This window comes from Sinohyriopsis cumingii, chromosome 9, assembly GCF_028554795.1.
Source record: "Sinohyriopsis cumingii isolate HCF-2022 chromosome 9, ASM2855479v2, whole genome shotgun sequence".
Taxonomy (NCBI): Eukaryota; Metazoa; Mollusca; class Bivalvia; order Unionida; family Unionidae; genus Sinohyriopsis; species Sinohyriopsis cumingii.
Window position 1 is genome coordinate 42,177,150 of NC_142969.1, and position 15,194 is coordinate 42,192,343.

Below are 15,194 nucleotides of genomic sequence, written 5' to 3' on the forward strand. Positions count from 1 at the left end.
TAAACAACAATTCCACAGACTATGGTGTTTCACCTGCCCTGCCCCCATGGCATACCACAAAATTTCCAAATAGAGGAAACAAGTAGGTTACTCTGATCTGATTTTGCTTGTGGCAGGCAGTATCCCTCAATATATATGCACTCATCAAGTTTCATCTTTGTACATACAACAGTAAGAAACTTAATGTAAAAAATTAATTAAGTCAGTGGAGTGTGAAAAATAGGTATTATGATCTTCTGTCTGCAATGTGCAGTACCCTTCCTGCTGAATCCACTCATCAAGTTTTATTATCATAAAGAAATTCCAACTGCAAACTGCACAGACCCAGATTTTCCATTTCTTAATGCACCTGAAGGTCTGGATCTGTGCAGTTTGTTAGGAGTAATCAGTAGAACAAACAGCATAGACCCTGATAAGCTGGCACATTATGCTATGCCGCATCAGGATCTTTGTTGCTTTCAGTTTTACTTGATTTATAAGTGAGTATATACGGTACATCATTGGCAACAAAGACAATGCTGTCAGGAAAGTAATATATATGTCTTGAATATGCTTTGTAGGTGATACAATTACTAGGTCACAGTTTAAGATATTCTACATGGGAAGAACATAAAAATATTCATTATTTTCTCAAGACCAATAATCAATGTTTATTCAGATTTATGTCTCAAATATTCTTTTTAAAAAAAACTTTGACATAGTTGTGGGTGCAAGGATAGGAGAAAAACATTGTTCCAAGTGTAACAAAAACATTCATTATTTTCTCAAGACCAATAATCAATGTTTATTCAGATTTATGTCTCAAATATTCTTTTTAAAAAACACTTTGACATAGATGTGGGTGCAAGGAGAGGAGAAAAACATTGTTCCAAGTGTAACAAAAACATTCATTATTTTCTCAAGACCAATAATCAATGTTTATTCAGATTTATGTCTCAAATATTCTTTTTAAAAAACACTTTGACATAGTTGTGGGTGCAAGGAGAGGAGAAAAACATTGTTCCAAGTGTAACAAAAACATAATCTGAATCACATATTGTCAAAAACAGGAATAATTCATTTATAATAAAGATATACAGGTCATGTATGTGTTCAGTACCCACTATTTTAGTAACATGTGTCATTTTAAGAATTTGATACCTTTCAATAGCGATTATTTGCATGATTTGGATCAACATACAATCTATGTTCCTTTAGAAGGTCATTATTTACAACCCCCAACAAACACATACAGCAAAACTCAATGTTACAGCATGTGAACAGTTTTGAAAGAAGTCAACCTAAAGGTGTGATCCAGTATAAACTGCATTGATTGCTGTACACTGTGATGTCACAATGAAAACTGCACATGTTGAAAAAACTGTACAGCCCTGTCTTGTGATAAGACACGACATGCTCTTTCCTTGACCTAGTTTAGTGCCTGGCCACCATTGTGAAAGTATATAGCGATCAATAATTTTCACCTTAAGGTTTCTTAATGGCAGCTAAGGTAGAGAGCATTCAAAAATAAGGTATGAATAGACTGGTTAGACTATGTTAGCATTAAATTTTAGAACAATAATTAATATTAAGATGAGTAAATGTGCATATGTGACCACATCAACATACACTTTAGTCTTGTACACTGTAAGCCATATTATCCTGTTTTCACAACAGGAGTTAATGATTAGTTTTGTATTTTAACCCTCATTTATTTATAAAGCACCCAGAGGGTTTCTATGACTTATCTGTCCTCACATTTCCTTTTCATATATGTATTTAAACTGAAGGAAATGTGTTGACAAAGCATTTTATATACCATAAAAATGTGAAATTGGGTCAGCTGTTTTGGCCATAATGGATATCAAATCAGAATGCTTTGATTTAAGGCTTACTATGTACCATAAGATGTGTTCCATTCAAAGCCCCATCCTGATGTGATTTGACAATCATGAGAGGAGTAGCGATAACATGGTTTTCAAGATGGTGGCTGTGGTGGCCGTACTGGATGTCCAGGTGCACCATTTTCATTTAGGATCAACTAGACAACATATAGTCTTCTAATGAAAATCGCATGCTGATATTACCACCTATTCAAGAGTGTAGCAGTAACAAGATTTCCCAGATGGCAGCCATGCTGAATGTTTGATCAGCACCATTGTCATTGAGAACCAACTGGACATCATAAGACATCTTGTAGTAAAAAGCCCATGTTGATATAAAAATCCATTCAGGACAAATAGCGATGACAAGAAATTTCAAGATGGCTGCTGTTGTGTGACCAAACTGACTGAATATCACCCTTTCCCTTAAGGACCAACAAGGCCTTGGGATGAACGTGTCGTATGTTTTATGGCAATCCTCCAAGTAGCTAAGAGGAGCAATAACAAACATGTGCTAAGAGACGGATAAACAAAAGACGATGGATGGCCATGAGCCATCCTAAAAGCTATTCTGGTCTATGACCAGTAGTGCTAATAAAAACAAAATGACCACAGTATGTGACAGCACTAAATTTTACCTGTTCCATATCCAGATAAAAAACAAGCAAGATACATCTTATTATAATCAAAGATTGCAGACAGATTTTTAATGACAACGTAAACCGAGCTCAGGCTATATGGATACTTTTTCCTGGTGAATAAGATAAACATTTAACAGATCCTTAATCTGAATAGTGTAATAAAATGAAGATATAATTTGAACAAAGAGGAGATTATTCTTAAGCTTGCTGCCAATAGTTGGTACGAACAACAAATATATAACAAGGATCATCATCTACTGCATTGATAGAAACGGTGTATAATTTCCTATAATATTCAAACAAAACATAAATGCATATTTCAAGTAACAAAATACATGTATACCAGAATCTCCAAAAAGCAAAACAAAAACAAAATTTGAAAAACAGAAAATGTAGTATTGAGAAGGACTGTTAATATATAAACATATACCATCACCCAAAAATAACAGTACATGAATCCAGATACTATCGCTTCTACAAGAATTCAAAAATAATCTTTTGTAATAACAATTTCTCACAATATTGCATTAAGAATTAATAGTACACTTCTGATTAATAGGAACCAAAAAAGTTTAATGTTTGATTTTTTTATGGCTGGGTTTATATCTTACCAAAAAATGAGGATTTTGTGGTTTTCTTCAAAATCACACATTTAAATACTCAATGACTATAAACTTTCTGTAGAAACCATAGGACCCTTCTCCAATCGATGAATTCAAGTACAACATCTTTTCACAAAATGATGAAAATTTATATTCATGAATAAGATCTATTTATTCTTGCGAAAGCGTATAAAATGCAAAACAAAATACTACATAACTCATTATACTCCGAGTGCAAGCAACACCTATACAGCTGGATCTATGCAGTTTTTAGGAGTAACCTGGAGAACAACCATTGATCCTAAACTGCCAGCATTTTATTTGCCAGAAGATCAAGGTCTATGTTGTTTGCAGCTGGACTTGACTTGCAGGTGAGTAAAGATGGTATCCCTGAAAGTTCTACATTAAGTTGGAGCCTCTAATCTTGCATGAGCAGTTCCACATACTGAGGAATGGGGACTGACAGCAGAACATCAGTGGTGAAATTAGCAAAAATATTTCCACTCCAGTAGCCAGACCCAACAAAATCACAATTATTCATTGCAATGAAATCATTTGGACTATTTTTTACATTAGTGAACAAATCCTGTCTCAAAAATTATAAACAGCTTCATCACTGTCTTTAGTTCTAATTCAACCAAGTTCAGTCTTGTATATTCAAAATCCTGATTATTCCCATGCTTAGTGATTTGTAACACCTTGTCCCAAACATATATAATTTATATACATATTCCATTACGCAAACTCTTTCATCTGAACCACTTGTGTCCAACGACAAGTTCAGAAACCATTCTCATATCCCACCCAAAATTTCAGAGAACCATTCTCATGTTCCAAAAGAATTAAAAGAACATCTCTCGTTTCTGATGAGAACCATTCTCATGTCTCACTCAAGAGACGAGTTCAGAGGATCATCCTCTATTGCAATCCATGATAATGTACATCTCAAAATCACTTCTAACAATGATTTTCATGTCCCAAAACAAATTCTGAAAATCAAGACTTCAATGTAAATTATGCATGATTTTCTACATGATGACATACTTGTCAGTACCATTTACTGGGAAATGTCCTCACTGTTTAATTTGTACAATATCTGAAACCTGCTAATAAATTGCAAACATCTTATAAAAGCATAACATAATCATTATCTTCAGAGACAGTTTTGTCTCAAGTGAATAAATTGCAAAAGTAACCTCAGAGTTATAATAACTTTAAAAAACACAACTTTGGAGACAGTTTTGTATCTAATGCCATATGCTGTCAAACTGTAGAGTGTACCTATACATAAGCTCTCATTTCTTTTCTAAAACTGTTACAATCTGCATTATGTCATTTGACATGAAATATACAAGAGGTTAAATTAAAAAATGTGGAAGTTACTATGGTTAGAAACAAGCAATATTTTTAAGCAGTAAAAGGTGAGATGGCATGCCACTGGCTTGGTGGTGGGACAATTTCCTGCCAGACAAAGCAAAAGAAAAAGCCAAAAGAGAAGTACCATCACCAATAATTTGTCATGCAAAGTAATCTTTCATCTTTATTACATACAAGGCAGGAAAGTCTTAAAAAAAACAAACAGAATATGCCAACAACTTAGTAGGATTCTTTCAATTTGGGCTTCAATTAAATGTGCATTTTGAGGGCACTGTCATGAATTGCTTTTCTTGCCACAACATTCTCAGAAATTATTGAAAAATATAAAGTGAATGCGTCTTTATATTCAACTGGTGATTTACTTAATTTCTCACATAATCATATCAAAGTACAGAAATTCATATTTTACAACAATAGTAACATTTTCCTGTTTGAATTTGCTGCATAACTTTCTCACAACATTTGACTGTAGCCTTGAAAATAAATAAATAATCCAAAAATGGGGCAACTTATTCCCATTACATGCATGGATTTTGCTTCCTTTCACCTGTATTTAATCCACACAAATCTATACAGCTTCGAAAAACAACAAACTTCACACTTATTTTTAATGATTTAACAGGAGTCTCATACAGGTATCACATACACAAAAACTGAAATAATTATACAAGCTAATGAATCAGCAAAAAAGAGATTACAAAGCATTTAGCAACAGCTACTGAGTAACAACTTTATAAAACACTCTTGAATACATCACCCTAAACTGAAATTAGTAAAAGTGTTGATATTTTATTAGGAGTGAATGCTGTTGTTGCTGGTGGTACAGTGACACTACCTTAATCAAGGTTAGGCCTACTATGACGGGGCTAGATTACAAACTTCAGGCCAAGTATTTCACCTTATCCACCATTATGAACCCTTCCATCATAGCCAATGACTAAAATTTTATAACATTACGTTATTGTTTCTTTCTTCCATAATGAGGCTGTAATCATCAAAATCAACATATCATTTAACATTATTGTAATATAATGTACAACCACATAAATTTTCATCACTTAATTAGTCTTAAAGTTATCGAGCTGAAGGGAAAGTGTTATGGAAATTTAAAAATAAAACAATGACCTTGACTTTCAAGCTATGACCCCTACAACCATTCCAATAAATAGAACACCTCATGGTTTTTCAATAAAATTCTATCTCAGAAATACTTGACTGGAGTGATACAGCATAAAAGTGGGGAAGATGGATGAAAACTCAGTCCCAAGCTAAAAGTACGCTAGGCAAAATAAAACCTTGTTAGATGCATCTTGATACCTTTAAGAATTCCTTCTGCACCAGTTTTCTTGCAAGTGCAGTGGTGGATGCTGTAGTACTTTCTATAATTTCACTATCACTTGCAGAAAAGTTTGTCTGCATTTCAATTCAGAAAACAACACTTCCTAAAGATGAGCTTTAAATGTATAAAATTTTCTTTCTTTATCGCCAATGGCTTGAAACCTACAGAATGCAAGTGTGTACAGACAGAAACAAAACTATTCTATGTCCACCACTTGTTTGCAAAAAAGCCAGGGACAAATAATTTGCAGTATAATTTTTCTATCCCATTGCTGGAATCTTTGGCTCCCATATGCATACCTACCTACTATAACATTGAAACCAATTATTTCTTCAACACTACCCTAGTCCTTTAAATATGTCAAAAGTATCATGATTTTAACTTCCATACAAAGAAACATAAACAGATAATGTTATGAAATTAAATATCATTCTCTGAAATCACATTTATTTTGTAGAATACCAATCTTCATAGATTTTGAGGCTACTACAAAGCATAAATACCCAAAAACTACTCCTTTTAATTTACCCCCCCCAGATATATACATATATATATATAAATCTGAATGAAAATGTAGCTTTTACTAAACCCCAAAAATTGCCGCCCCCCCCCCCCCAAACTGATGGATCATGAAAATGCCTCTGTAATAATTAGAGGTTACTGCAATAATGTTTTAAAAAATCTACCTCTAGGACTAATTAATAGCACCAGGAGAAAATGAATTTTCATCAGGGGCATATGAAAACTATGAAGCAAAATATTCCCAGGTGAAAAATATGAACTGAAGTATATCTACGCATGCAATAAAAGTATTTATCAGCAACCTGGAAACAATTTACATGCTAATTTAAATTTGAACTTCTTTTCATGATTGTTAACATTGCATGCAATGAACATGGCCTTATCTGTAATACATTAGAATGTTTAAAAAAAATTAGGAATAGTTCAATTTGTTTTCTTTAGACAAACACCTTGCAAATTTAATACAGGTTGTACTGCATGATCCAATAAATACTTTCTCAATCCCTGAAGATATCAGTTTGCTGAATCTGGACCATTATATGTTGAATTCAGGAAGCCCAGCCATTACTGCAATGATGAATCTGGGATACCATAAACTCATTAAGTCCAGGGACTACCACAGTGCTGCATCATGTCTATCATATGCTGAATTCAGAAACCACATGAGCTACCACTAGACTGAATGTGGGCTACCATATGTTTAATGCTGGAAGCTCAGGAGATAGAATACATTAATTCAGTTAAATCCAATGGTCTAGGTTATGACAATATTATTTCTTTTAAAAATAAAATTATCAAGAAAGCATTTTTTTCCCTCCGATAAAGCTTAATAGCTATGAATGATTCAAAACATGATGGATGTAAAATTTTACTGCCAATGGTTTCATATTAAAGAGCATTCTCTGCACAACAGAATTTATGCAGGGTAAAAAGACTCCTTTCCAGGTGACCTAACAACCATCTGATTTTAGAACTTGTAAGATCCTGCCGGTCTTTTTCTGAAGTTGTAGAAAATATTTATGGTACACAAAGACAAATAACAAGCAATGTCAAGAATTTTTCTTCAAACACTGCTAGACTTGCTGTTGCTTCATATTTTGTAAAATGCTCTCAAGACAAGCACAAAATCACTCTGGGAAGAAAAACAAAAGAAAATGGCAGCAAACAGACAAAACAAATTTTTGGAGTACTTCTGAATATTATCATAATTGGTAATTATTATGCTTGCTCAAGCAGACCCAAGATGAAATTACTCTACTGTTGTTTTTGTTTAAAAATATTTTTTAAAAAAAATAAAAAACAATTCCCATTTAGAAATGAATTATCAGACATTATTTACATTATTTCCCAAAATAATTGTTAGTATAAGTATCCATAAATTATAATTTCATCTGCAGTGTATGAAGAGTTTCCATGGATTATGGCACAAAAATGCCAGCCAGTTTGGAGAGAAATTTCTGAGTGCAGGGGTTTGTCCCAATAGGTAGTAAAAGCAAGAACACTACAAAGCACAAGTTGCAACCAGAATACCCCCATTTCTCACAATCAAAACATGGTGTAGTCCATCATATTTATCATGGAAAAATGCCAGTAACAGATTATTATCTATCAACTTTAGCTGGCCCTGATAAGATGATTTATATTCACTGTTATGATTATAATACTTGTTTATATAAAATACATGCATAGCCCTCATCTGCTTTGTTGCAAATGTGAGACTGGTAGTAGAATGGATACAACACCATGTGTATTTGCTTCTAAGTCAAGTCCAACTGCAAACTACACAGACCAGATCTGTTGCTGAATAATGTACAGGCTAATCTGGGAGTATTTTAGAAGAATAAACAACACAGACCCTGATGTGTCAGCACAATATGCAATGGTATATCAGGATACACGTTGTCTGCTGTTGGACTTGACTTACAAGTGAGAATATACAGTACACCAACTGAAGCTCTCTCCATTGGCAGATGCAAGTCACATTCCTCTTCATAAAGTTCAAGGTCAATTTGGGTAACAAAACAATATGCTAAATGGGTTTTTAATTCATGAAAAAATTATTTAAGAACAAAAAAAATCTAACAGTGCATGTTTAATTTACAGGAGACATACATTTTTATATGACATATATACTATCCACATTATTTCTGCATGCAGTTGTCAAAATTCCTTCTGAAAAGAGACTATTACCCTGAATGACCTCTGACCTTTGGAGATCTTCAATACATTAAAAGCAACATTGGTAAGCAAAGATTGATTCAAGTACTGACTCTTATCTGCCAGTATATGCTGTGATGGAAGATCTTGGTTTATGCTGTCTGCAGTTGGTAAATATGGATATCAAGATTTCACTTTCCCCAAACTTGGCCATATTTATAACTGCATATTGGAAGTAACCCTCAACATTTAGTGAATAACAGAAAAACACTCTTACAAAATTTATATCAAACTCTCCTTTTATAGTTTTCTACATAAACATCGTATAACAAAAGAATCAACAAAATCGCTGTTTTCCGGCAACAACGATGGCATCTTTTAAAAAATTTAGATCTCTTCAAAATGGGGGATTCTCAAAAATAAATAAAACTGAATTAAAAAAATTCTCAAGCTAAATTCCCTACTTTTAAGATTTAAGTGGATTTCCAAATTTCGGTAAACAAAGTCCAAATTTGGATTCGATGCCATCAAAAGTGGCTAGTGCCAGTCTGTAGCCACCAATATGGTCAGGATTGCGTGACAATTGTTCTTCTAAGTGCACAGACTTGGCCTCAGATCCTTCTGGTCGTCTGAAAATGAAATTTAAAAAAATAAAAATGTTATCAATAAATTAAAATAAACACAGGAAAACCAGCAGCAGCAGTATGACTTGATCACAAATTATAAATACTGTGGAACACTTTGTGGGTTTCATATTTCATGATTTGGGTAAAAAAATAAATATTCCTGGGTACCTTATCTTGTGGACCTATCATTTATACTCACCCCCAACAACAATGCATTTTTGTCAGTAAAAAATTAAACCAGGATTAATTTCCACACATTTGCAAGCAAACAGATGTTATGTAAATATAATTTGCATTGTTTGTTGGCTTTTCTCCACGATTATATGTTATGCATATCTGAATTTTGTAACTGACCTTAGTCCAAAACCAAATTAAGGGTATATCTGACCAGTGACATTTATTTTGTAAACAACATAATACATAGCAAATATTTTGTAAATGACCTTAATTTAGATCTCTTCAAAATGGGGGATTCTCAATAATAAATAAAACTGAATAAGAAAAATTCCTCAAGCTAAATTTACTACTTTTCAAGTCCAAATTTGGATAACATAATACATAGCTAATATTTTGTAACTGACCTTAGTCCAAACCAAGTTAATGGCCTATCTAACCAGTGACATTTATTTTGTAAACAACATAATACTTAACTAATATTTCTCTATAATTAAAGATTATATATTCAGATTATTAATGGATGTAAAAATGTTTATTTCGAACTGAATGCATAACCAGTCTTTGGTACAACTCGGCTGGGGTTGAAACCCATGGTCTCCTGCATCCAATGCAGATGCTCTAACCACTAGGCTACTGGAGCAGCCATTAGAATGGACACTGACTTACATCCTGGCTGTATTATGGTGTCTTCAATGTTGTTTACTTGAAAAATTACTCATTCCCACCTTTAGATCTGAGTGGAATCAGTTTTATTGTTGTGTTCAGATTTTAATTTGGCCGGATTTATTATCATTGGAATTACAAAGTGCTCATTAAACTAAATCAGTCAAGGACATTTTGGATTGTATTACTGTGGCACACCAAGACATTCACTATTGGAATTTACTTGGAATACCACTGGAATTCAATTTGGAACCCTATACATTTGTACTTGATAGAACGTTTAGGATTATTTGGGAATTAATTCACAATACTCTAAGTTCTTTTTAAATTTTCACTTTGTATTCTAGAGAAATCAATTTGTTGAATTTTATAAAACTTTCTTATTTTAGCTCTTTTCTGTTACTTAGTTTAAGACCATAGTCAAAACACAGGTTTAATACCTACTGCAGTAATTAAGTTGAGAATGCTAACATCTGGTGTAAATATGTATATCTTAAAAGAAAATATGACTTCTTTTTCCACATCTGTGTTAACACATTTAATACCACTAATGTGCAAACCCCAAGTGGCAGAGTTGTCTATAGTACTCACCATCTCATTTCTGAGAGTGTTTGAGTCTCGGGCTCGGCAAATGTAGATATATGAGAAAGCTTGCTAGCAGCTTCTTGTGGGTCAGTGTTTTTTTCTGGGGTTTTCCTGGGTTCTTCCTCCACCATTTATACTGGCTGCCATGTATAGCCTTGTGCTGAAAAATGGTGTTAAACCCTACAACCACTATTGTGATCTTAAGTAATTGGGAATGCATATGTTCTTAAAGATTGCTATTAAAACATAAAGCTTTCAACAATTAGGGTTTTGATAGTTGAACAAAGCAATCGCTGCCATATTTAACAGTTCTGTTGCAAGTGAATTTCAGCCAAAAATTAAAATCAAAATGTCACTGACACCGACAGATTAATGTATTAAACTCAAGAAAGCTGTGCAGCTGACAAGACAAGCTTGGCAGAATCAGCTGGTGGGAACCCCTTATATATGATTACTGTGACTTTCCATGCTCCACATTTGGGTCCAAAAACTTTGGGAGAAAGACGGTGCTATTTATGCACACATTGTTATTGCTGGTGTTGAACCAAAAGATTTGAGGATATCAAGTTAATTTTTTTAAGAAATTGCTGACTGATAAAAGACAATCATGCACCAGACTTGATTATATTTTGGATCAAATTGGGTGTCAGCTTGTGCCAGGCAGTGATTGGACAATGGAATCAAAGGAATATGAGTGGGTGACCATTTATGGCTTAGACAATAACAATAAAAGACAAACAACACTTTTTCTTTGCTATCACCAAATTCAGACATGCAGATTACTCTGCTGTTGTTTATTTTGCAGATGATGAAATGTGCTAAAATGTACTTATGTGAGATATGTGCTTTGGGAAATAAAGATGGATACAAACAGTAAGTAAATCTACATTTACAACTACACATCAAGTATAGTCTCATTATATATACCCGTTTGTTTGTACCCCTACCGATTTCAATAATGAAAACATTTAATGTGATAAAAAGTCCACAGAACTAAGTCAACTGAATCACCGATTTATAATTTTTAACCTGACTGTGACCAGAATGGCACTAATACTGGCATCCTCTTCACCTTTCATGCTTAACGGACTTTCCATGCTAACACAGCGTCATATTGCATACATTATGGGTTAGTTTATTTCCATCTGACAACATAATTACGTAGTTCATCCTATTCGGTAACTGCCATATAATTCTGTAAATTACCAGAACGTTGAGAGTTTGGAATTATATCCCTTGGCCTTTGCATACATGAACATAAAAATTAACTCGCTTGTTAAATCCACGTGAAAGGCAAATTTGTTGTTGTCATTCTATTCAACATTGTAAATATCGGAAGCAGACGACATATGTATGTGTCATGCATACACCCCTTTGCTGAAAATAAACTTGTCCAGGAACTGGAAATGGATCTCGAGCATGTCTGTCTATTATATTGAAAACTTCCGTTAAGCATGAAACGCACAGATGATGATGGTGTTAGGGCTACTCTACTCAGTCAGGTTAGAAATTATAAATCAATGAATGAATTGACTAAGTTACTTCCATTTTTTATCATATTAAAGTTTTTCATTATTGAAATCAGTAGTGGGGTACAAACAAACGGGGATGTACAGTCAGACTATAGAGTTATTAGAATCTTACAAGAGTTTTCATCTTTGCATTCAAGTTAAACTGTAATGAACCTGTTTCTGTGTTCCTCATCATGCATGTACTTATTCTAATGTAAATTTCACATTCTCAGCACTGTAGATAACCGTGGTATTAAAACAAAGAAAGAAATACATGATGTCTGTTGGCTTGTTTGATATTATCTTGGGACTTCATATTTAGCGGTTTAGCTCACCCATGAAAATTGTAACCCCACAAATTTGAAGTGTTTCACAGCATTTATCAAAGTGACCTAATTTTCACTAATGGCATATAAATACTCATCAAACATGTACAAGGTTTGTGATTCTAAAAGCAATAGTTACTTTGGGCTATTCCATTTAAACATACCACTACACCATGGACGGCAAAAAAAAAAACTTCCATGCATGGTCATCAATAAAAAATAATCACTTCTGTGCCATGTCATATCAAAAGAAAAATGCTTCCATCGGTGGTGCCTGTTTTTTTTTAACCCTTTACCTCATGCAAGCGCATTTGGATGCCTCTACTCCATTTGCATGGAAGTGCCTTTTGACACCTGCTGTAAACATGAGCCATTTTAAGCGTTCTTTTTTTTTTTGCGCCACCTTTGGAGGAAAACCCCTATTAGATACTACATTCATTTCTGTGAATGACCCTTACGTCAGATCACGTGGTCACTGTTTATGCTCTGGTCGAAATCTGCTATTTAAAGCAACTGGGTTGTATTCTCCAATCTCCAAAATGAAGGTCGCGGATTTCGTTCAGTACTTACCAAGTTTTCATGATTAGAATCACAACTATGAAAGCTTCAATAACTTAGGTAGAGGCACTGATTTTGATGTAGGCAGCAATTTGTTTTTATACATTATCAAATTCAGATGACTTAGTGATGTAGACGCAGACAAAAAAGTTGTAAATTTTGATTGGTCGCACGGCTGCACTGACTTGACGGTGAATGAGTTCTCTCAAGATTTTAAAGCACATAAAAAATTCTTCCATGAAAAATAATTACACAGCTATAATGATTGGACTTTACTCTTAAATTTTTCCATACATAATAGATGTGTACCAAAAATGTAAAATGGTTAAAATTGCTGTTAAACATAACATACACTACATTGCTAAACAGTTAACAGACAGGCCTATGTGTATGGAGTCAAATAGGGAACAGGTGTTCTATTTATAAGTGCACTGCACTGGGTAACTTTGCAACATGTGTACTGAAGGCCTAAAAAGCCATATACTCTATGAGGTAAAGGGTTAATAATATGTTTCTGTCATGCCACTGTTGTGTTTTTCTCTTCTGTCCCCCTCCTTTTAACAAAAATAACATCATTCCAGATTGCTCATCGTAATTCGCATAATTTCAGGTAAAAGAAATACAAAATTGGCAATTTCCGATGAATTGTAACAGAAATATGAAAACAATCGGAACGTGGATCTCCGAAAGTTTTCGGATGTAGCCATATACGGTATGGATGCTGCAGCTGAATATTTAGAACATGACTAAAAATGGTGAAAGAAAGACAATGCAACATGTGGTCCGTCGAAGATATGGGGATATGGCTGACTTCGGTCGGCCTGGAGTCAGCTGTGGCTAATTAAAGAGGTGAGAACTCGACCACAGACAGATACAAGGTTGAGACATTCTTCAGCCTCAGAATTAAGTTTGAAAATCGTAGATTTGAAACTCTGCAAACTTAAAACAGTCCCCTTCTCTTAGCTTCCATTTGATTGGTTAGAACTATTTTTATAACAAGCACGTGCTTCTGAAGGAGAAAAAAAAACATGACCTTGAAATAAACCGGATTACACACTTTCTCAAGCAACTTCACATAACCTTTTATGCTAAACTGCGCGTAGCATAATAAATTTTGTACTGATGTTTAGCTCAGGCATTCAACTTTGTATGCATACTAAAATTATGACATAATATTATACATTTATGAAATACCAGGCCATTTTCCCACGCTACAGCTCGATGTGGCCATGATCGTGCCCACTTAATATGCAAGTGCAACACACAGAATGGAATACTGTCTTCTCATTGGTTGACTGAAAATGAGGTACTGAACCCAGGGATAAACTGATGTTAAGATGACTATAACGGGGACAGTATTCCATTTTTTGCGTTGCACTAGCATATTAAATGGGCGCGATCATGGTCATGTCAAGCGACAGAGTGGGCAATTGGTCTGGCATTCCATAAATTTATAAATACTACGCAAAAGTTTATGCGTATGAAGTCGAATGCCTGAGCTAAACATCGGTACCAAATTTATTACACTATGCGCAGTTTAGCTAAAAATATCAGCGTCGATTCTTCAATAGTTAGCGTGAGAAGTCAGAAAATTGTCCTCCCTTGCAGTATTTTATACTGCATGTATGACTGATAATTAAAATGTAAGCAACTATGCACACCCCTTGACTCTTCGTAGAATGCACGCGATTCGGTCATACCAATTGTAACTACTCAACTATCTCCGTATCAACTAGGGAAAAGTGGCGAAGTGATCCGAATAGTTGCATTATACGACTTACGGAAGTTAGGCTTGTGTACATTTTTCACTTGTGGGTTTAATATTTACGACTGTGTGCCTGTTTTATCTGTTGATTGGTACTGTCTACAGACTCCCAATTTTTTTATTTAGTCACTTTATTACAAGCTTTGATTTGTACATATATAAAGTTTCTGTCCATTAGTACAGAATGAGAAAACTTCATGTGCATATAAATGAAATCTTGCTGTTTTTGTATATGCAGTTTTCTTTGCCCAAAGACCAGGGATAAAATGGGAGGGATATAAAATTAACTGGCTCATGACCCTAGGTGTTACTATGCCCAAACTTTTCTGTTGAGTTACTTTATCAAAAAACCTCATTTGTTGAGTTACTTTATAAAAAACCTCACCTTGTCACCATGGGAATGGGTTGAAAGAAAAATGTTTCAACTGATCTTCAGTAAATCGATCGATCAATCGATGTATCTATGTATGTATTTATCTATCT

At 34.2% G+C, this 15,194-nt stretch overlaps 1 protein-coding gene across 2 annotated transcripts in view; it reads right to left on the reverse strand.

Moving 5' to 3' along the window:
- Positions 1-890: 890 nt before the first annotated feature.
- LOC149791627 (electrogenic aspartate/glutamate antiporter SLC25A13, mitochondrial-like) overlaps positions 891-15,194 on the reverse strand; it is a 113,582-nt gene continuing 99,278 nt past the window's right edge. For both annotated transcript variants that reach the window (XM_089970184.1, XM_089970183.1), the window contains one exon: positions 891-9,129. In XM_089970184.1, the coding sequence (XP_089826310.1) occupies positions 8,967-9,129 (163 nt within the window). In that variant the 3' untranslated portion in view covers positions 891-8,966. The remainder of the gene's footprint in view (positions 9,130-15,194) is intronic.